We start from the raw sequence: 22,320 nt of genomic DNA on the forward strand, positions 1-22,320 counted from the left end.
TTTCTATAAATAGTACTGGGTTTTGGCATTCTTTTGTAGTCAGTTTATTTTACCCTCTGTGTGTTTGACGTATACAACATTTTGACAAATAACAATATTATTTTCTTAAATAAGTAGGTGACATCACATTCTTTCCAATAAAATATTTTCCGAAACCTATTAATTTTGTTTGCTGTTCTATTTTTGTTGCTCTGTGTATGTTCTCAAACATTTAGAATATGGTGTGATAAAATGTGCTGAGGATGGGCATGTTCTTGTTCACCATGTTATATTGATATGGGTCAGTACTGTGTGGTCTAATTGTTAGGATTTTGTCAATTGCAGAATTAAATAATACAACTAATTTCTGTGTGACTTTACTGCGTCCTGGTGTTTAAATACAATGTGACATAACCAGGACACACCAATAAGATATTTTGCACCTTACAGCTGGAAAAATCTGCAAAAGAATTTTAAACTTGACAAATTAATTTCAATTGTGGACTTTAAACATGCAATTTATGACTCTGTGACCGAAATATGCTCCTGCTTTTAACCTCTTTTAACCTCTTCTCTACTTTTAATTATAGTTACACCTCTGTCTCAGTCCACATTTGATGTTTGGGTAACTTTGTGTTTCATGTCAGGTGCCCCTTGCAAAAGAGATTTCAACCTCAATGGGGTTCTCCTGGTTAAATAATGGTTTAAATATGAAGATTTCCAAATGTTTGCCACTAGAGGGCGCTACAGTACCAATTGAGGCAAAATAGGTCTTGGGGGTACACAGTTGTTCTTGTTTCATTTTCAGTCATTTTGGGGCTGTACTCTTCTCTCAGTTTTTGTGCTTACCAAAGAGCTTCAAGAATTTAAAGAATAATAGTAATAAATTAGGCAGGGAACTAAGTACAGAAGAAAAAGAGAAGTGACAGCCAGGGAAAAACAGTTAACACTTCTCCACTCTCCACTTGGACAAAGTAATATTAACTATGTATGGCCAGTAGGATTTATAAATATCTCATTATATTACCTAAAACTAGAACTACTGTGATTATTGTTGTATTCTCAATGACATTTTTATCTGTTTTCCTGAGCCCCCCATCCCTTACTGTGGAATGACAGGAAATGGAACATGGGAGGAAAGGAGGCATCACAAACAACGTGATAAAGCGATGGAACATCTTCAGCAATTATAAACTTTAGATAGCTCTTTGTTTTCTTAAAATGTGTAATCTTATAACTCAAATTCCTTGTTTTCAGTGGGACGGTATGGCATTAGGGAGAAGGGGGGAGGGAGGGGGAAAAGGGACAGAGGAAGAGGGAGAATTGTGGGGGAGGGAATGAGAAAAGAATGATTTCCCTTGAGACGGAAAATGGGGGAGGAGGAGAGGGATAGAGGGGAGGGCGGCAACAACGCTGACACATCTGGAAGTTATTGAGAACGAGAGAAACGGAGAGAGGAATTAACGGGAAACAAAAAAATGAAGAGAAGGTAGAAAGAGAAGGAGAAAAGTAGAAACAAAGAAAGATTACAAATAGCAGTTCCAATATTGTTCAAAGACTGGGTTTGCTGGGTCAAACAGAGAGTGCATTAAAAGGAGGAAGCTATACAAAGGGAGAAAAGAAGAAACCTTGTGTGAGGGGAAAAGTGTGCTGGAAAACCAAGTCAAACTACTAAAATAATACTATAAGTAATACTGTTAGGAGTGTCATAGTATTTTTGTGGATTTGGGACATTTCCAGGCGGAGTACAAATAGCAAGCAGTAAAAATTTCCAAGACTGACTACAAACTATCAACTTCAGCGTTGGAGCCACCAAGTGTTGATCATAGCTATTAACACTGAGACAGGTAGGAACAGATAAGATGTACATTTTATAGCACCATTACAATGACTCACGGACGAAGAAACAGTAAAGAAAGTCTCAACTTTCAGTACAAGAGAGGGTTAATTCTATGCTCTAACTGAGTACATGTTATAGTGCATTTATTGTACCATAGACTCTCAAGTGTAATTCTATCACTCCTGACTGAACGCCCAAAGCACTATTTAACATTGAGATGAACATGTAAATTCCATCACAAGGCTTCATCACAACGCTTCCAAATTTCCAAAATAAACTACTGGTTTGGCAAGAGCTGTGACATTTACATACGGCACTTGATTTACTTTGAAATGGTAGTAATGGTTCACACAAATAAACCCTTCAAATATATATTCAGTCAAATAAAATGATTGGATAAATGCATACACATTCAGTATAATCACTGTTAACCCTCTGAGTGTTGAACACAGCACTCAAATGCAGCTCAACATTGGGGCTACACGGAGGCAAATTCAGAAATTCTTTTCCAAATTAGAATACCATTAAAGAAAAGGCTATGCGGTTTATACTACTTTTGCCCATTCTTCACTGTTTTCTAAAAAAAAAAAATTATAATTTACAGCCAGTAAAGTGCTCCAAATAGGGCGGTTACTTCCTGTTTGGAAGTCTAACTTCCTTTGTATGAAACAATGAACGGACAAAGTTCAGGCGCTTCACAAGTTCTATGACTATGCAAAACAATGCATGATTAGAGTACATACATTCAATACATTTCAATTACTTAAATCCAATATATTCTTGTAAGGTTTCTAGTCAGACAGACATACACAAATATGCATAGAAAAATAGACAAGAATGAGAGGAATCAGAATATGTGCGTCATTCTAGCGGTAGCCATTAAGCCGAGTAGGCTACTGCGTTTTACCCGTGTATCAACCACATTCTCCTTCAGTCAATCAATACTGCACATTCATAAGGAGTTACTCCTCTGAACTGATTCTGTGTTAAATGTGTCTCTTGTCTCTGTACAGAATGTCGGTGTCACGAAGGTGTCTTTGCTGTGTGAAATACCTTATGTTTGTCTTCAACCTCATATTCTGGGTTAGTACATTTGGCACCTGATTTTGGGTTTCCTGTCACCAACTCAGTCCAATTTCATTTTGTTTGGTTCCACACTTATTTCTATTACACAAACAAGTGAACATACAGTTTATCATATTCCAATTACAAATGACTCCCATCAGTACTATTATTGCTGCTCTCTGCCAATGTAGCAGTTCTCCAAAGCCTGAACAGCAATTGTATCACCCCCAGTCTTTCATGTTAGAAGTATGTTGATCAACAGTTTTTGTTAAACACTCGCTTTCAATGCAGTGACATCAAATCATCCCATGATGTCAATATTGTTAACATTCACCTTTTAACGACAGACTGACGAGACATCTCAAAATGCTTTAATCAGGCATTGTTAGAATATTTTCACTTCAACACAAGTTTAAATATGGATGTCAACACTTGCAACCTGTGAAAGTCAAAATACTCAAGTATCATGTAGTCATAGCTTTGATTTAATTGAAACTTGCTTAAACTGTGCTCTCAGAGCAGTTGTCTTGGAGAGACTCGATTAAACCCCTGAAAAGGGTTTAATTACAACTGAATCCATTCAGTATAGCACCATTTGGCCTTGCTGATCAAATGCTAATAATTCCTTTGCCCCGTGCAGCTAGGAGGATGCGGCTTGTTTGGGGTGGGGGTGTGGCTGTCCTTCACACAGTCGGAGTTCTCTTCCCTCCCGCTCTCCTTCCCCTCCCTCTCTGCTGCAAACCTGCTCCTCGTGGCCGGGGGGGTCACCATGATCACGGGGTTCCTGGGTTGCCTGGGCGCCCTCAAGGAGCAGCGTTGTCTACTGATGACGGTAAGGACGGCTCACTGACACCACAAACACAAGGAACGGTCCACACCACAGGTGTGCACGGAACATCATTTCTGTTTAACGCAGAACACCGTCAAGGCACTCAGCGTTTAGGGCCACTTAGACCAGCATATAATTCTTGTCGTTTACAGCAGTTAGCAGACACTGCTGCTCTTAGCGTGGAGGGCAAAGGAGCAGTATTGTACACACTGTACTTACAGTACACATAAGCAACAAGACACAAGTAAAAGCTTACTATACCAGTTTATGAACTGTCCTATCCCTCAGTGTACTTCCCCAGAGAGGATGTAGAAGTGTCTAGTCAGCATGTTAACCATACTCTGTCTCTCTTCATTCAGTTCTTCGTTATCCTCCTTATTCTGGTTATAACAGAGGTGACTCTGACCCTCATACTGCACATTTTCCATGAACAGGTGAGATTATCTGTTTGTACAGTCCCCCCCCCCCCCCCCCCCCCCTTACCCCCCTTGTGCTGTTTGGACAATTCTTGATCCAAATAACTATTCTTTTGATCCCTTTTTCACGCATTTACTTATAATGTCTAGCCACAATTATTACTATATTTTTGTTGTGTGTACTTAATGTATTTCTATTTAGATGTAGGCAAAGGTTGAGTCAAGATGGACAGAATGACCTGTTCTTATTTGCAAGTCTTCCAGTCTACTGTGACCACCCGCCTTAAAGCAACAGCTCTTAAACACGGATGCTCTCACCACTCACCTTTGTCTACCAGTCACATTCACAGGGTATCACACCATGTGTTTCTGCCCCCCAGCTCGACACAAAGGCACAGAACGAGTTGAAGAGCGGAATGGTAGACTACGAAACCAATCCAGGGCTGCAGAAATCGTGGGACAGCGTGCAGAAAATGGTGAGTGGGGAGGCGGAGGTGGAGGCGACAGAGGCGCGAGCCGAAAGAGAACCTCACAGACCGCACAGAAGGCCACAGTGTCCATATTTCCCCCCTCAGTTCAAGTGCTGCGGAGTGACCAATCAGACGGACTGGTACGCCGTGCGTAGCACTCTCCCCACATCCTGCTGCAGCGCAGAGATTGGCCCTTGCAAAAACGGATGGAATGAGGTCAGTCGCCGCCAAAACACACGCATCACAACCCTCAGAGACTTGAGCCTTTCACTGTCTAATGAAGGTCCTTAGTGTTATTCTAGGCATGATTTACATTAGGTTTACATTGTTTGGTATGGTCACGCCTTTTACAGTATATTTTACATACAATGTAGGCAATGTTTGCAGCAGGAGGCAAAAACTAGCTGTTACATGTAAACATGAAAGTTCCCCAGCAGAATCCAGTTTACCCTGAATACGGAATCTTTCTCTCAGCCCTGTTATCAAAAAGCAAGAAGATGGTTACTGGACAACATCACCTCAGTCCTTATTTTTGGAGTCTGCATTGGCATAGTCCAGGTAATGCTACCCCAGTCACTTTCATCACGCTTTTACATATATAGTATAGCATATTAAGCAATAGGCACGACATCAATACATAATTCCCTTTCATTTTACATCGATACCAGGGTTATTTTTCAAATACAAAATGCTGTTAGGGTCTACTATAATTCCATTTGAGAAGAACAAGGTTTTATTGTTTGCACCCTTCTATGACCTGTGCTTCCCTACTCTAGTCTTCAGTTCAAGTCAATGAACCGCTCTGCTCAGTCACTTGTAATATTACCCCTTAACCCCAGTTCTTTCCATTCCAGATTTTTGCCCTGGCTTTCTCTTTGTACATGTACTGCCAAATACTACGTGCTGAAAAATACCTGGACTGAAACCAGATGAGAAATGGGTAAACTTCACATAGTAGAGAAGAAGAATGTATTTGAGTATATGGAATGTGTATGGCACATAGCCTTATACTGTGTTAGAGAAACAGATGGAGCTTTATTTTTAGAGACAGTTTTAGGCAACACATTGTCAATGACCAGTATGTACTAGATACTGGTGTATAATCTTATTAACAGTAATGTTAGTTACTGCTAGCAATGCAAGTTACTGTTATTAGTTTGTTGTGAAACTAATTATGTTTCCTAAGGTTTAATGTAAACTCATTTGCCATACACTACAAACTGTGGAATCACTGTAAATATGTAATCGTCTTGTAACTTCTGCATAAACCACATATTGACAAAAAAAGAAAAAGGAACACTGCTTGTTTTTGTAACAAAAATGTAATTTTAAAATGACAGTTAAAAAATAGCATGTTTCACACATCCATTCTTTTTGGTTTTACTGCTATTTTACTGCTTGATAATAGCACATTGGTGCACACAGTCTATACAGTCTACCCTTTCTCCTCTGCACATAACAATGACACTGGAGAGGATGCTACATGATTTTCCGTCCCCATTTCTTCTTCATGTCAGGTCACAATTCAGAGCTCAGAGCTCACAGTGCATGCTCAATGGAGGTAGTGATGTACTCCGTATTTGTCCACAGGCCTCAAGCTGTCAGTCATACTCAGAAACATCTTCTAACTGGGCAATGTTCTCCTGTAGAGAAAGAGAGAAACTGTTAAAGCCACTAAGCTGTCATTTAAAATACGGATGTATCTCATCAGCCGACTACTGGTTGTGCTTATATGTACAATATCTACCAACCATTTAAATTCACACACACCCATTACTAGGGAAGTGCAGAAAAAGCAGGGGAAACAGTACTCCTAATTGGATCTGTCCTACGTGACTTTATGTTCATACTGGGAAATGTGAAACCAAATGTGCCAGGGAAATCCATAAATGAATCTAAAATGGACTCTTCCTTGTATTAGCTGCAAAAGAAAAACGTTGAAATATTCAAACAAGTGCTTAAATGTAACTGCTGTCATATTCACAAGACCACAAACTCAAATATGATCAGATAAGACCACTCTGTGCACATGTTGAACATACAGTATGCGGCAAACTGGTGTCATAGTATGTTCCAAAGTATCGATTTGGGATTTTAAAAACAGTGTATATTATGGTGCCTGAAGTACAAAACACAAAAACAAACAAAAAAATTAGCAGAGGTGCATAAATATAAATACTAAATTAGAGGCGCAGAGGCTATATGCAGAAGAAATGTGGCTTAATTACAGAAATGCATCACACTGATCACAGCACCATCAAATTCTTGGTGCAGTTTGCATTGTAAGAGGAATAATTCACTTTCTGTGGTTTCCGATTGCCTTTTTATGTGTGATGAAGGATATCTGTACAGGAGTTTCTGATGACCTGCCAGCTCTACAGTGGCTGGTATAGGCGCTTTTGTTAATTCATCATGTAAAGAAGAAAATACACTTCAAGTAACTCCATACAGGATTTTACAGCAAGATTGCATATGCCGAGGCTGTACACATTAGCATTTCTACGGAATTTATTCATAATTATAAACATCAGTTTTCATATTGTGCTGCAATGGCAGATGCTAAGGAGCCTAGAAACAGTGAAGCAGAAAGACAATCCGACAGGGCTCGTTCATGAACTAGTCAACCTTGGAATTGCTTTTGCTCGGTGACGTCAGCAACGTGGAGTTGGCCTGTTTTCTGTTCGACCTGTAAGTAACGTTTTATCTTTTTAGTTAGCTAGCTAGATACGTAAGGCTAGATGCCCATGGTTGGGTAGCTTTTGTATCAACTTCTACTTTCCCTCAAGGAGTCTTCCCCCTATGGGAACTGCTGTTACTGTTTATAGTTGCAACTTAGCTAGCTCGGTAATTCACCAGCATTTATTTCAATCAGGAACTGAATTGATACAGTATGTATGCTACCTAGCTACGTGTAGCTAACTTCACAAACAAAGCTAATAAAGTTGCAAACAAAGACTCCCATTGTCATCAGGTTTCACTGATGATAAAACACAGCATAACTGCCTACGCATCAGTAGTTCACCTGCATTTATTTCAATCAGGGGAACTGAATTTGATACAGCATGCATGCTGTCTAGCAACGTGTAGCCAACTTCACTAACAAGTTAACAAAGTTGCAAACAAAGACTCACTAATATTAAAACACAACATAATTTGTAGTACTTCCATTGAATTATAGAAATTGATGTTAAATGAATACTTAACGTCAATTAGTTCATGATGTTAATATTAACACCATAAACTCATACATTTACTGGAGGACACTGTATGATGATTTACTTTATGCCACTCAAATGTCCGCTGGTTAAGACTGGTTAAAGTTTTCTGGCGGGTAACAAAAGGACAAGATTGCAAAAGGACAGATTTTACAGACTTCCACTTTATGTGCACTTCTCAGTACAATGTCTCAGTATTACCTCCGAGGCAACTATAGTAACCCTTGAAATGGTCTGTGTGCCCCTTATGCTACAGTCAATATGTGCAAGTTTGTCAACACCAGACTAGATGGTTTACAACACAACCAAAAGTAGTTAAAATAAAAGTAAAAATACATGAGAAAAAACACTTTGGCACTCACCCAACCACCCTGACTCTGCACCCAGGGGGCAAATTTTGTCATGTACCGCTCAGCAAACCCCCGCATCCTCTGCGTCCCTGTGGCCGTGACGACACGCCGCGACACCTCCATCGTCACGGCGACCCGGGTCAAAGTGGGACTGGCCGGGGCGGGCGTGGGAGCTTCCGCCTGACTGGCAAAGGTATCGAGCAACTTGGCGAAGGAAGGGTAGGAGAGACGGGTCAAAGACGATCTCAAAAACGGATCCGACTGGATCTGTGGAAAAAAAAGAGAGCAGAGGGTGGAAGAGATGCCTCCTGCAGAGCCTTGAAGGCACACAGCAGGGAGGAATGGAGCGACAGAAGGGGGCGTTCCCTTTTATACCTTGTTGTTGATGGCATCTCCCTGCAGTGACAAAACATGGACCAGCTGTCTGACCACAGCATCCTTATCACTGGCTGAGAGAAGAGAGACACATCCAAGGTTATACAAGCACAGTGTAACTGCAGCGAAAAGGAATCAATTGTCAAAGAGCAGACACAGACAGAGCGCTGGAAGTACAGCTAAAAAACAGTAACGTCTTAGAGTGCAGACGATGCCAGGGTATGAATCCTGACACATGACACAGAGCAATCATTTCAGATCAACAATCTCACTTTCACTCGTGCTGGGAGGTGGGCTGACAGGAGAGAGCTTAGCCGTGTGCTTCTGAGCTATCTTATCCAGGGTCTCTGCCAGTTCATTATAGAACTGGGGCGGGTGAGCTGAAAGAGAGAGAAAGAAGGTGGAGAGCAGGTTGAATATACTGACTGACTGACTGAGCATCATGACACCATGATAACACCAAGACATTACTTACTTATCTTGAAGCAGATAAAAGACAGAAAGGGAAAAGAAGGCCGAAAGAACTAAAACGATCAGCCTTCCCCCACCCCACTTTCCCTCCTTTTCACTTACACGGTGAGGCAGGTGTAGCCTCAGGCTCCACCCCTGCGGCGAATTTCAGGGAATTCGGCCTCTTGGGTTGCGACTCCGCATTCGCCGTCTCCTCATTTTTTGGGGGTTTTATTTTGCGGAGGAGGGAGGAAAGTGGGGACTTCTTTTTCTTCTTTTTACTTTCCTTTTTCCCACTCCCTTCATCAGAGGATGAAGTGGGAGACTGACGCTCTGACTAAAATTATATCCATAACAAAATATCATATAGCAGCCTGCAGCTACAAACAATAAACATAAAACAAAACCTTTCAAATGCAATATCTACAATGAATATTTGAATTTTAAAATAATTAAATGATCACAATATTCCCATTAATGGATAGATTGAAAAAGGTGACATCCACCAGTGAAAATAACTAAAATCCTGAAATAAGGGTTTGATGCCAAAGACAGTTGTAAAACTACAAGCATACAATTAAGTTAACAGTATAAATCACGCTGCCTGCTTTCTTCGTTTATAAGTAACAGTCAATCATTCAAAGAAACCAGTCTTACATTTTCAGACATTTTGTAGTGAGATCAGAAATATGAAATAACGCTACTTTAAAACCGCTATGAATATTATTATAATATTTCAATTAATTTTTATGGTAAAAGCTAGCTGCTGTAATGAAGCACAGAGCAACTCCACAGGTTTTCCAATTTATCCTTTGACGCCCCTACAAACTGGTGTTGTGAGAAAATACACAACACAACAGTAGTTTTTAACAGTAGTGTGTAAAATATTTTCTTACTTCAGGCTTGTCTTGTAAGTGCTGTGTGCGATCGATGCTTTTGGTTTTTCCAGAAACATCTAGCTTGGCCAGGCCTGTTCGAATGTCCCGTTCAAGGGAGCCACTCTGCACTTGGACGTCCTTCTTAGAAGAGTCCTTCTGTGAGCGTCTCAATACGGTGGAGCGCTGCCGCATCCGCTTCCTTATCAGGTCTTTGATTCCGTGTTTCTTCTCCTCAGCTGCACTGATTCGTTCGTCCAGCGAGTCCCAGCCATCTTCCGCCTTCCTCGGGAAATTCTTCTCAAATGCACTGAAAGATAAACGACAAGGAATAAAGGATGGAGAATGAAAAGGCACTGCCATTTGACATGTGACTTGTCTGCCATTCATAAATGGTGGCTGCATTCACTTGACTTTTCAAAGGTATGTCGGGCCTAGATCATTCTGCTCATATTTGGGTTTTTCCACGTGGTGGCTTAAAAATGAGGCAAACACAGAAATAGAAGATGAATGCTGACACTATTCAGGCTAATCAGTCACCAAAAGCATGTTTTTAACTATTTTTTCTAGCAAGCTTTCGTTTGCGATACCATTTTTTTGTCCAAGTCTCTTGACAGACGTCACAGCACTGCCACAACCTACACTGTACACAACATCCAATAAGGCAGACCAACTGGCTGTTTCCCCTAATGTAGAGGCTACTCTTTGATAGAGGACATAAACATTGGAAGCACAACAACTTCCAGGACAGTCTGTGGAAAAGCAAAGCCAAACAAATAGGCTATGTAGATGTTGAGTTTATAAATCGCAGCAATAAGTAGTTTTATCCCTAAATGCAGAGAAGGCCTTTGACCGTCTTAAATGGCAATATATCTGGCAGGTCCTTAAATACAACGGCTTCGGGTCCTCCTTTTATTTCCACGATAAAACTACTCTACTCCAATCCTACTGTCAGAATCATGACAGGAACCACTTTTTCCCACTAATTTTCCTATCTCTTGGGGCACTAGACAAGACTGCTCTCTTAGTCCCTCACTGTTTGTGCTCTCTTTTGAACCACTCGATCAGATGATCCGTCAAAATCCTGCTTTAATCTCTGTGTACGACACTAGGCACCATTTACCTCTGCATGCAGACAATTCACTTCTGTATGTAAATGATGTCTCCACTCACCTCCCCTCTTTACTAGTGATATTCTCAAACTTAGGGGACAAATTTGCAGGCTACAAGACAGATTGCATCCTCATCAGCTTTGCTATCTCTGAACAATGCGGTGAACTCTGTAAACATTACTACTGACATTCCCATAGTTAAACAATTCCAGGACCTTGGCGTGAACATCTTTTCTTCTATCAATAAAATGACCACTGAGAACTATGACAGAACACTAAATTCAATAGTAACTGACCTAACAAGGTCCTGGAAGGTTATGCATTGGAGAAATGCATCTCTTAAATACATTAAATTGACCCACAATAAAACCAGATTTTCATTTGAAAACCGCGACTACATTTTGCTAAATTTCGGCTGATTTGTCACCAACAGTACTAGCTGCTGAAAGCACAGAGAATGCAGTTCTCTTCAGAACTTCAGAAACATATTTTCAGAAATAAACGTTATTAGTAGAACTACGACTTCATGCCATACTTCATTCTAAGGATGATGGTCGGGAGGTGAATGTGAGAGTGCACTGAGGGTGTTTATTTCCATGACGTGCAATTGAGGGCAAAGTGAAACCGAAATTGACAAATTCACGCTATTTTTAACAGGTTACGCGTTGTGTTTATGGTTCGTGGAATGAAATACAAACGTTGCTATGTATACACTCCACTACTATATTGATGATTATAACTATAGGAATGTAACCATTGTTTTACAGGCATTACAAAGACTACAGTTATTCTGACACTGTGTTTGAAACAATGGGATTTTGTAGGCTGTTTGTCACCTGCTTCAGTAGCTTGTAGACCAATCATTCAGTTCATAGCAAAAAAATATATAATTAGTAGTCGTATGCATAGTTATTTACGACGGTATTTATTTTTGTTTTATCTCATAGTTATATATAACATAAATGTATTTGTTACACACTGTATCAAGAGAAGGAGCAAATAGGCACAACCTGTGGTATTAATTCTTCCAAAAAATTCTTTAGGGAGCTACAGTAGACTAAAACGGGTGTAGGCTATACTGTGTAAATACCGCTGCTGCTGATTACCCTCTGATGCACTTCCCCCCTCCACTAGCTATTATCCTGGAGGACATTCTGGATATAGTGTTTGTGGTCCTGTACCTGTACTTGCTGTGGTCCTTGTATGCCCCTCCTATCCGGCCCGGCCGCTGGGCGAGAGGGACGGCCAGAGACTGGCGAAGGAAAGCTCCGAGCACCAATCGAGTGTCTTCCATGATCTCCACAAGAGAAACAGTGGGGGCAGGAGATGACGGACGAGACACATGGTTGGATGTGGCAGGGACTGCCATTGCTGAAAGAGAAAGGGGACCAAAACGAGAGGTCAAAAGCCTATGAAACGAATGACTGCATCTGACCATAACGGTAAAAAAAACACTGGACAGGAACTGCAGCACAACTAGTGTTGGTCTTTCTTATGGTTAACAAGCTACAAGCCAATGCCTTGTCAATGTCTATAAACACATCATATGAAGACAGCAAAGATATTAAAAAATTAAATAAAATTAATAAAAATTAAATCACTTTACTAATCAAGTCAACTTAGTACATTAAAGACATTGACTTGTTTATATCTTCCTGCTACCATATAGCAGTTACAGGTACATTGCACAGCACCAGACCATCTGCTTGAATATAAAGAGATGGCATATAAAATCCAGGTTATAATGCAGTACAGCAAGTCTAACAGCCTTTTAGTATTTCAGCTATTTCTGAGGACTCACTTCCTCTCTGCGGACAATCCACTGCACCTCCTAATCCACAGCAAGAATACTATCATTATACATGGTGAGTAATCTGTTAAATTTTATACGCCGCGCTCTATATGTTGTGTCATAACATGGTGCTTTCCCTACTTCTGATTCAACAGTTTTACTGATGACACTTCTACCTACATAATGTATTTTCCCACTAATACTTTGGCAATTCCTCTTTCAGTTTCAGGCACCCCCAATAGGCAATAAGCTCCTGTTAAATTTTTTTACATGTTCAGAAAAAAATAATTTATGTGGGTGTCTCCTAAAAATAATATACAAATATTTTTGGATAGATTTCACTGACATCGACAAGAATCAAAGTGGCATGTATCATGCATAGGATGAGTTGAATGCTTTGGAGCCGCAAAGTTTCATTAGTTGCATAGAGATTCAGATCATAAGTTCAGGATGTGGACGGTTTGTATTTTCCCCAATGAAAAAAAAAAGTAGTTAAAGGTCCAGGAAACTCAGTTCAAATTATGGTTATAATCCCCATAAGTGACAATTCATTGTCTTCTTAATATTTCTTTCAAGTTTGCAACCCACTTATTACCATTAAATTGTAATAACACCATTATATTATTGTGACCTGTTCAGCAGACAAGAATAGGGTGGGCGTGTACCCTGCGTTCATTAACATTCATATACGTAAGACGTCATATGTAAAACATTCCTCATCGCTAGCTAAGTTAGAGCTGGTTTGAGCAGTAACCTTACACAACCAGACAAAACGAAAGAGACCAACATAAACAAGGCTTTACCATCTTACAGTTGAACCTGATGATCATTCAATGTGTAATAACTGCTCTATAGCAGTCTCAAACTCAGGACATTACAGTCAAATGAAGAGTCTTTGATTCCATATGTTAAAGCTTGAAAGCTATTTAATTCCCGGCTAGCTAAAGGAAGGCCTACTTACCGATCCACCATGTTCTGCAAAGGTTCAAGGCGAAAATGGACAGTGCAAATACTAACTGTACAGGTTATTGTAATATAGCAGTGCCCGTGGGCTCCAGAAATAAAACCTATTCCTTGTAGGTTTCTTCATTTTTGTGAAAAGCGCACATATTGCTTTCTCTGCATCAAGAGAAGGAGCAATGCTTAGGCATTTTCAACTTAGCATGCCTTACTAACACAAAAGTGGCAAGACAGCCAATTATATATTACATGTAGAAAGGATTTCACTGGACTACATAGGGGCAACATAGCTCAGGAGGTAAGAGCGGTTGTCTGGCAGTTGGAGGGTTGCTGGTTCGATCCCCCACCCTGGGCGTGTTGAAGTGTCCCTGAGCAAGACACCTAACCCCTAACTGCTCCCAATGAGTTGATTGGTACCTTGCATGGCAGCCTTTCACCATTGGTGTGTGAGTGTGAGTGTGCGTGTGAATGGGTGAATGAGAGGCATCAATTGTAAAGCGCTTTGGATAAAAGCGCTATATAAATGCAGTCCATTTCCCATTTGGACTAAGGGATTTCCTTACGTAACAAACACCTAGTCAACCCTGCCACTGAAAACCTGGCATTTTAACCAGGGGGAAAGCAAGCCAATTTTGGCACAGGTTTTCAAATGTTTTTTTGTTTGTTTGTTTTTTTAAACAATACATCAGTAAAAAATTTACAGATTTCAGTTCAGGGACCTTTAAAAAGGTAAAAGGTATTTGTGACTGAAATCCCAAAATGGCTCAAATACACTTTCCCCATATGACGTTTCTATGCACAAAATTTCAGGAAACTTTGAGACATTAGGAGTTTTCTGTCCAAATTCTCACACAGTGTCCCCAATATTGTCCTGACTAGCTGGATACCACTGGGGTAAGCAATATTGATGTGATAATGCCACTGCTATGTAAAGTGACAGAGCAATGTTCCATTCCTCCATCTAGTAAGTAAGCCTGTCATCACCTCTTCCCCTTGCAGCATATTGTTCAGTGGCTCATTCATACTCTTAAACCAAAACGTTGGTGTAACCACTAGCCACTTGGAAAAACACCTCCGAGCTGTTAGCTAGCTACCTCCTTAGATAGTTCATAAACAATTGAACTACTAGCAAATTAGCTCTATAGCTAGCATTTCCAGTCGCCACATACGCAGGACAGGTTATTAGCTTTTTACGCTATTTCAGATAGTCTAGCACTGTATTTTAATATCAAGCACACTAGCTAACCAAGTATTATCACTTCTTAACGTGAGTCAAATCTATGTTATAAACCGTTAGCAGACAACTTTAGGCGAAAGTTAGGAAGACAGAGTTACCTAACGCTGGCTTTCCAGCTAGCGTACCTGTGTCTACACCAGATCTGACACACAAGTTCTGAAACGGCGAGGAACAGCAAGCTAACGTTTGTTGTTGAGAAGGTGAGTGACCTTGTTAGGTAATTTACAGTAAATAACTAGACTACCTTGGATATCGTTAGCTTGTTAACATTAGGTATCGTTGACCTTACCCGAGTTCCTCGACGTTCCTCGCAGTGATCCTCCAAAAGAAAAAGTGAAACGGATTCATAAACACATAAAAAAAACTTTAATTAAACGAATTAAAACATGGTAAAACGTTTTGAACCATTTAAAATAGCCAGCTAACTACAAATAAAAATCAAGCTGTATATCAAACTGTTGGCCAGCTAGGCTTGGCTTGAAAAAAATCCAAGTGGCCGTCAGACTAAAAACTTCCTCTACTCATTCCCTCTGCAGCCAGATAATTGTTTCTTCATCTCGGAAAAACTTGAGTGAATGACATTTCCCCTCTACTCCTTTCTTCTCTCTTTACATTTGAGCAATATCATTGCGGGACAATGAAGTTTCTACCGAAACGCTCTCCATAGTTTTCATTCCAACTTGTAGGGACTGGAGGAATGTCATTTGGTGCACTGTGCGCATGTCAGGTGTCAGTCCCTAAAAGGGGCGGTGTATTTACTCACAGAAAATATTGAAATACTGTAGCAGAAGTATTCCCAATAACAGTCATAGAATGCAACATATGAAATGCTTACATCAACAATAAGGACACACAATGGAAATGATTATTTAGTATGTGGTGTTTATTGGAAAACCGAAATAGAAAAATAAACAACATGTAAAAAAAATTACACGTGTAAATTTGCCAAAATCTATATTCCTGCTTAAACAACAACACGAATATCAAATCGAATTAAATTAAAATTAAAATGATGATGAGGATGATTTTGATGATGATGATGATGATGATGATGATGATGACGACGACGACCATATATCCCACGAGCCTGCCCCCCCCCCCCCCCCCCCCCCCCCCCAATTAAGTGCTGAACCCCAAGCCTTGCCCCCCCCAAACCCTGCCCAGCGTCACTTGAAAATCAAACACTGGTACAAGGATTGGGAGAGACAAGACAGAGAGAGTAGCCGAGGCAATGGGAGAGATATAGAGGAGACTGAAGAATTACACTGTACGCAGCTGCAGCCTCGTATATACACACATAGAGATAGAGAGAGAGAGAGAGAGAGAGAGAGAGAGAGAGGATAAATGATTGTTCAGGTTTAACTCTAGAGACATACAGAGGGGTGGACATATACTGAAGAAAGGTAACATGACAGATCAGTGTGGCTATTTCAGGGATGGAGAAGGAGAGTTCCAACCGGTGAAGGAGAGCAACAAGCATGCCAGAAAAAGTGTATGTGTGTGCACATAGATATGGGCGAGCACACATCCACACACTGCATAATTACCAGTAGTCAAGATTAACAAAACATTTTAAGACTGTTGCTCAGACTCCTTTATGCATTAATTTCGCTTCATGTTCTCACAAATGACACTGCAAACTTTTCTGGGTCACTTTGTCTAGCTTCATGTCTCACAATCATTCTTGATGCTCCATCTAGTTCTTACAAATTGTTTTGATTCTTTGAATACTCACCTCTAACTCTGTGCCACTGTCTCTTTTGATTCTTTGAGTACTCACCTCTAACTCCGTGCCACTGTCTCCTCCTCTTTCTGAAAAAGAATCTCTTTGTGTTGCCTTCTTCTCCCAAAACATTCTTCAGTCTGCCTCTTATTCTTCTATCTTCTCCAGCTAGTAACTTGTCCTTTCCCTATCTCCTAATGTCTCACTCTTGGTATCAATTCCTGTGTGCCTATCTCTAAAAATCTTAACTGCTCTAGCGAAGGCCAATGAGGAAGGAGGCTGCAGGGTGAGGCACTTCCTTTGTGACAGGAAACGAGAGAGAGAGAGAGAGAGAGAGAGAGAGAGAGAGAGAGAGAGAGAGAGAGAGAGAGAGAGAGAGAGAGAGAGAGAGAGAGAGAGAGAGAGAGAGAGAGAGAGAGAGAGAGAGAGAGAGAGAGAGAGAGAGAGAGAGAGAGAGAGAGAGAGAGAGAGATGGGCCTAAAACAGCACAGAAAAATACCAGAAAGCAATTGGCAAATCCAAAATCCAATCTCTCTTGAATTCCTTTCTGGTCTACACATACCCTCACAATAAAGAAGGAGTAAACCTTGCTGTAAACCACATAAAAAACATATTTGACATCTATATCCAATCTGACAAAGAAGTCATTGAAAAATAATTTTAAAAAAGATAAAAATGAAAAATGTTTGATTCGGATTGCAAATATATGAGAAAAATTTATCCAACCAAAAACACAGACATTCAGAAAGTCAGGAACTACGCCTTCATTATTGTGAAACACTAAAACAATATAAAAACACACCCAGAACCAAAAAAGAACAGCACATCCAAAACCAACTAAATATAATTGAAGAATCAATTGAGTCAAATAACTTCTGGGACAATTGGAAATCTTTAAACTAACCACACCATGATGAATTGGCCATCCAAAATGGAGAACTATGGAAGAATAATTTTGAACAATTATATAGTAAGACGATAAAGAATCCAGAACAAAACCAAATATGTGAAAAACTGAATAACCTTGAAAAAATCACTAAAGACATTCAGAATCTAGATTATAAAATTACAGAATCAGAACTTGTGGAAAAATTGAACGCCTTGCAATACAGAAAAGCCTGTGGGGCAGATGGCATCTTAAATGAGATGGTGAAACACACAGATAAGCAAATTTAGATTAGCCATTCTAAAACTGTTCAATTTTGAGTGTGAGTCATTTCCCTGAAATCTGGAACCAAGGACTCATAACCCCTATTTGTGGAGTGGAGATAAATTTGACCCTAAAAACTACCGAGGCATTTGTGTTGACAGTAATCTGAGGGAATGTATTTTGCAGTATTTTAAATACAAGAATCATAGACTTCCTTATTAAGCACAATGTCCTGAGTAGAAGTCAAATTGGATTTTTACCAAAACACTGGACATCTGACCACATTTTCACCCTGCACACCCTAGTGGATAAATATGTAAACCAAAACAAAACCAAAATCTTTGCTTGCTTTGTTGATTTCCAGAAAGCATTTGATTCCATTTGGCATGAAGGTTTATTCTTTAAACTTATTGAAAGTGGTGTAGGGGGAAAATGTTATGATGTCATCAAATCAATGTACACGAATAGCAAATGTGCCATCAAAATTGGAACTAAACAAACAGATTTCTTCACTCAGGAGCGTGGACTGAGACAGGGTTGCAGTTTGAGTCCTACCCTATTCAACATTTATATTAACAAATTGGCAAAATTACTGGAGCAATCTGCAGCACCTGGCCTCACTCTGCATGACACAGAAATGAAATGTCTTCTGTACGCAGATGACCTGGTTCTGCTGTCGCCCACAAAAGAGGGATTACAGCAGAACCTGGCTCTGTCAGAACTGGGCCCTGACAGTTAATCAAAAGAAAACTAAAATATTAATTTTACAGAAAAGGTCCAGATCTCAGGGAATCACTCAAAACTTTACCCTAGGAAAACATAAAATCAACAACTAATTACACTTATTTAGGCTTAAGAATCAGTTCCACAGGAAATTTCAGCTTGGCCATGAATGAACTGAAAGAGAAAGCAAGAAGGGCTTTCTATGCCATCAAAAAAATCAATTAAAATCAAAATTCCAATTAGGATCTGGCTCAAAATATTAGAATCAGTGATCAAACCAATTGCACTTTATGGCAGTGAGGTATGGGGCCCGCTCACACAATGTGATTTTGTTAAATGGGACAAACATCCAATTGAGACCCTGCATGCTGAACTCTGTAAAAGTATCCTCCAGGTACAGAGGAAAACTCCAAACAATGCATGCAGGGCAGAATTAGGCCATTATCCTCTACTAATAAACATCCAAAAAAGAGCCATCAAATTCTGGAATCATATAAAAATGAGCGATCCCAAATCATATCATTATAAAGCCCTGCACTGCCAAGAACATAGAAAGGAACCCCCTCAGCCTGCTGGTCCTGAGTTCACTCACAGATACTAACACTACGAACACCAATCAGCCTCGGGGCTGCCATACACTATTTCAAACAATTAGACCAAACCAAATTATGATGAAAGAAAAAGAAAACTATGTTACATATTGGAACAAAACCACAAAAGCTCTACATAAGCTTGAATGCTATTTGGCCCTAAAAAGACCGTACACCATGACAGAATATTTGACCATGGTGGCTGATAACAAATTGAGAAAAGCATTGACAATATATAGACTCAGTGAGCACAGCCTGGCCATAGAGACTGGCCATCACAGGTATATATGCCTTGCAATGTAATCCGATTGATGTCATTTTTATAGTAATCTATTGCCTATCTATGTCTTCTGTTTCTATGTTCTCCAGCGAAGACACTTAAGTGATTGTCAACTAATGGCTGATTAGGACCACCTGTGTATAGCCATGTGTTGTCTTACAAGTATATAGGTTGGTTTGTCTGTGGTTTTATTACACTGATGATGATATTGTGATTGAAATGTTTGTCACCATTTTCTTTTGCACCTAGCACTTTTTATACTTTTGCTAGCATGGTCAAATAAATATTTATATTTTTGCAGCCTCTTCTCAAAGAGTTTTTCCTTTTATTTATTCTGTGGTGTGCGAATCCACCCCTCCTAGCCTCCATTGTCTACTATGACCTTTGCACCTGCAACCAATCAACATAGAAAGGGTGGAGATGGACACAATAACATATCCTGTGCTACTTGACACATTTCCTAGAAATGTGGAGAATATTCAAAATTGTGTGCATGCATAATCAAAAAAAAAAATGTATGGGTTATTGTCACATAGTTAAATGCGGTTATATTTGTGATTATAATTGATCAAATACCTTTATTTTAAATAATACATGTGGTATTTTGAGCATATATTAAAAGTATATTCATTGTATTTTTGGTTTGCATCTCTCTGTTATCAGACAGTGCATATCTTCTTAGAGGTGGAGGGGGGGAAACAGTGGGAGAACAGAGATAAAGATTGGAAATGATGGAGCGATAAAGCAAGTGGACAGTAATGGGAATAAGAGGTCTCTTTGCAAACATAGCTGCACTGTTTAATTGAAGTTGGGATCTTGGGGAATGGAGTTTTACATGACTATAGTGCAATTGACTGAAAGCAGAGCCTCAAATCACGTGTGGCTTCCTCAATTTCAAAAATGAACTCCACAGTTCATTTGCATTTGTCTAAATTAAGTTCAATGTTTTGTCAAACAAACTGTCCTGAAGTCCTCTTAGCAAGGAAAAAAGAAAGAATGTGATGTAAATTAAGAAAAGGTTTGTCATATGTAAGCATTGTCATTTGTATCTTGTGCTTTTATTCAAAAATTGTGATCACTGTCAACCAGTAGAATTTATACTGTTCAGTCAAAGCAGAAGTGTAACATAAGAACCGGACGAGTAGTAATTGTCCAAGGGATCGTTCACCGTTTGTTAGACTGTGCCTTTTACATTTACAGCAGATTTGAAATGAGAAGATTATCTGAAAATAAGTTAAATGTAACAGTACTGAGACAGTGACTCAATTTTTGTTGTCTTGGCTCTGTATTCCAGCACATTGCCTTTGAAATAAAACAATGAGGTTTAAGTGCAGACTGTTTGTTTTAATTTGTGATACATCCACATAAGGTGATCCCTGTAGGAATTACAATCCTTTTTATACATGGTTCTCCTATTTTAGGGGAGCAAAAGTGATTGGACAATTGGCTGCTCAGGTGTTTTTTGGCCAGCTGTGTGTCTTTATGAAGGACAAACCCTTTTTCAGCTGTCGAACAGATCAAGAACACTCTCCAGGATGTACAGCAGGCATAGATGTGTCAAGGACTACCATAAAGGGAAGACTACTCGAACATAACCTCAGAGGATTGACCACGTGAACCACTAGTAGTCACAAGGATGGAACAGCCAGATTAGTTTGCTCAAACATTTTTTTTAAAAGAAGTATTTTAAAGGAACTGACTGTTCTGGAGCAGTCTTATGGACAAATGAGATGAGTATTAACTTGTACCAAAGTGCTGAAAAGAAGGAAGTGTGGAGTAAGAAAGGAATTGCTCATGATCCAAAAGACCCCCCTCATCTGTGAAACATGGTGAAGGTAGTGTTATGGCTTGGGCATGTATGGCTGTCACTAAAACTGACTGCAATACTAAAGCAACCAATAAGTTTTTCAGGGCCAAAAAGTGGAATGTTCACCTATCCTGAATCCAACCGAATAAGCATTTCACTTGCTGAAGACAAGACAAAACACCCAAAAGACAATCAGGAACTGAAGATGGCTGCAGTACAGGCCTGGCAGAGCATCACCAGGGAAGATACCCAGTGGCTGGTTATGTCTATAGGTCACAGACCTCAGGCAGTCATCAAATGTAAATGATTTGCAACCAAGAACTGAATATTACGACTTAATTTAAGATTATGTTAATTTGTCTAATTACTTTTGTTCCCCTAAAATGTGGGGCCTATGTATAAAAAGGGTTGTATTTCCTACATGGATCATCCAATATGAATGCAAATACCTTTACATTTAAGCTTACTATCTGCCCTTTAACCTCACATTAATTGTTCTATTTCCAGTGTGCTGGAATACAGAGCCAAAACAACAAATAATGTCACAGACTCGGTTCTTTTGCATTTAACTGTAATTTTCTGTGCATGAATTCAATATTCCTTATGATCCAGCATGTTTGTGCGAGTTTAAGTGTCATTGCAACTCTGCATGTTCCTCTGTGAGAATGTTGAGTGCAAATTGGTCTATTTGTGTGCTATTATCAGTGGGTGTGACGCTGTTAGTGACAAAAACAGGAAGCCCCTGCAGGCACGCACGCCGGAAGTAATCTGCAAAATGAGAGAGTGAAATAAACAAGCAATTAAAATCTCTCTCTCTCTCTCTCTCTCTCTCTATCTGGCGGCATGATTAACACATATGAATTGGCGAAAATACATGTTAGAGGAACTACAGAATTAGAGAATCAAAAGAAAGAAAAGACTGCAAATGACTATTTATACCGGTAAGAAATATAAAAATGTAACTTTAAAAAAGAATCCCTGGTATAAAATAAAAATATAGACAAAAAAGTCATTTACAAAAGAAATATAACCATTAACAGCTTTTATAAGTTGGATGGTGTGCACTGAGTGTACAGTATGTG

The 22,320-nt window shown here is 39.6% G+C and overlaps 2 protein-coding genes across 3 annotated transcripts; one reads left to right on the forward strand and one right to left on the reverse strand.

Annotated features, from left to right (window-relative positions):
- Positions 1-1,366: 1,366 nt before the first annotated feature.
- On the forward strand, positions 1,367-5,892 carry tspan4b (tetraspanin 4b). The gene is made up of 8 exons (XM_035404077.1): positions 1,367-1,826; positions 2,833-2,902; positions 3,525-3,716; positions 4,073-4,147; positions 4,510-4,605; positions 4,705-4,815; positions 5,074-5,157; positions 5,454-5,892. The coding sequence occupies exons 2-8, from the start codon at positions 2,834-2,836 to the stop codon at positions 5,520-5,522; spliced, it is 696 nt and encodes a 231-aa protein (XP_035259968.1). The 5' UTR covers positions 1,367-1,826; position 2,833; the 3' UTR covers positions 5,523-5,892.
- A 10-nt stretch (positions 5,893-5,902) lies between these two features.
- On the reverse strand, positions 5,903-16,925 carry LOC118220252 (bcl-2-like protein 12). Of its 2 annotated transcripts, none has more exons than XM_035404032.1 (8): positions 16,746-16,925; positions 12,158-12,347; positions 9,886-10,174; positions 9,113-9,326; positions 8,812-8,919; positions 8,540-8,613; positions 8,177-8,431; positions 5,903-6,242 (listed from the first exon to the last, which is right to left on the reverse strand). In XM_035404032.1, the coding sequence occupies exons 2-8, from the start codon at positions 12,343-12,345 to the stop codon at positions 6,201-6,203; spliced, it is 1,170 nt and encodes a 389-aa protein (XP_035259923.1). In that variant the 5' UTR covers positions 12,346-12,347; positions 16,746-16,925; the 3' UTR covers positions 5,903-6,200. The 2 variants fall into 2 exon arrangements, with proteins under 2 accessions (XP_035259923.1, XP_035259922.1); XM_035404031.1 differs by lacking the exon at positions 16,746-16,925 and adding an exon at positions 15,255-16,038.
- Positions 16,926-22,320: the final 5,395 nt, after the last annotated feature.

This window comes from Anguilla anguilla, chromosome 2 (genome assembly GCF_013347855.1).
Source record: "Anguilla anguilla isolate fAngAng1 chromosome 2, fAngAng1.pri, whole genome shotgun sequence".
Classification (NCBI taxonomy): domain Eukaryota; kingdom Metazoa; phylum Chordata; class Actinopteri; order Anguilliformes; family Anguillidae; genus Anguilla; species Anguilla anguilla.

What these genes read in the sequence shown, in the direction of transcription:
- tspan4b (XM_035404077.1), top strand. Translation starts at nt 2,834, where the DNA reads ATGTCGGTGTCACGAAGGTGTCTTTGCTGTGTGAAATACCTTATGTTT. An exon ending in TCTTCAACCTCATATTCTGG is followed by an intron (nt 2,903 to 3,524) that starts GTTAGTACATTT and finishes TGCCCCGTGCAG; the next exon opens with CTAGGAGGATGCGGCTTGTT. An exon ending in TCTGCATTGGCATAGTCCAG is followed by an intron (nt 5,158 to 5,453) that starts GTAATGCTACCC and finishes TTTCCATTCCAG; the next exon opens with ATTTTTGCCCTGGCTTTCTC.
- LOC118220252 (XM_035404032.1), bottom strand. Translation starts at nt 12,345, where the DNA reads ATGGCAGTCCCTGCCACATCCAACCATGTGTCTCGTCCGTCATCTCCT. An exon ending in GGCTACACCTGCCTCACCGT is followed by an intron (nt 8,920 to 9,112) that starts GTAAGTGAAAAG and finishes TCTCTCTTTCAG; the next exon opens with CTCACCCGCCCCAGTTCTAT. An exon ending in ACCTCCCAGCACGAGTGAAA is followed by an intron (nt 8,614 to 8,811) that starts GTGAGATTGTTG and finishes CTCTTCTCTCAG; the next exon opens with CCAGTGATAAGGATGCTGTG.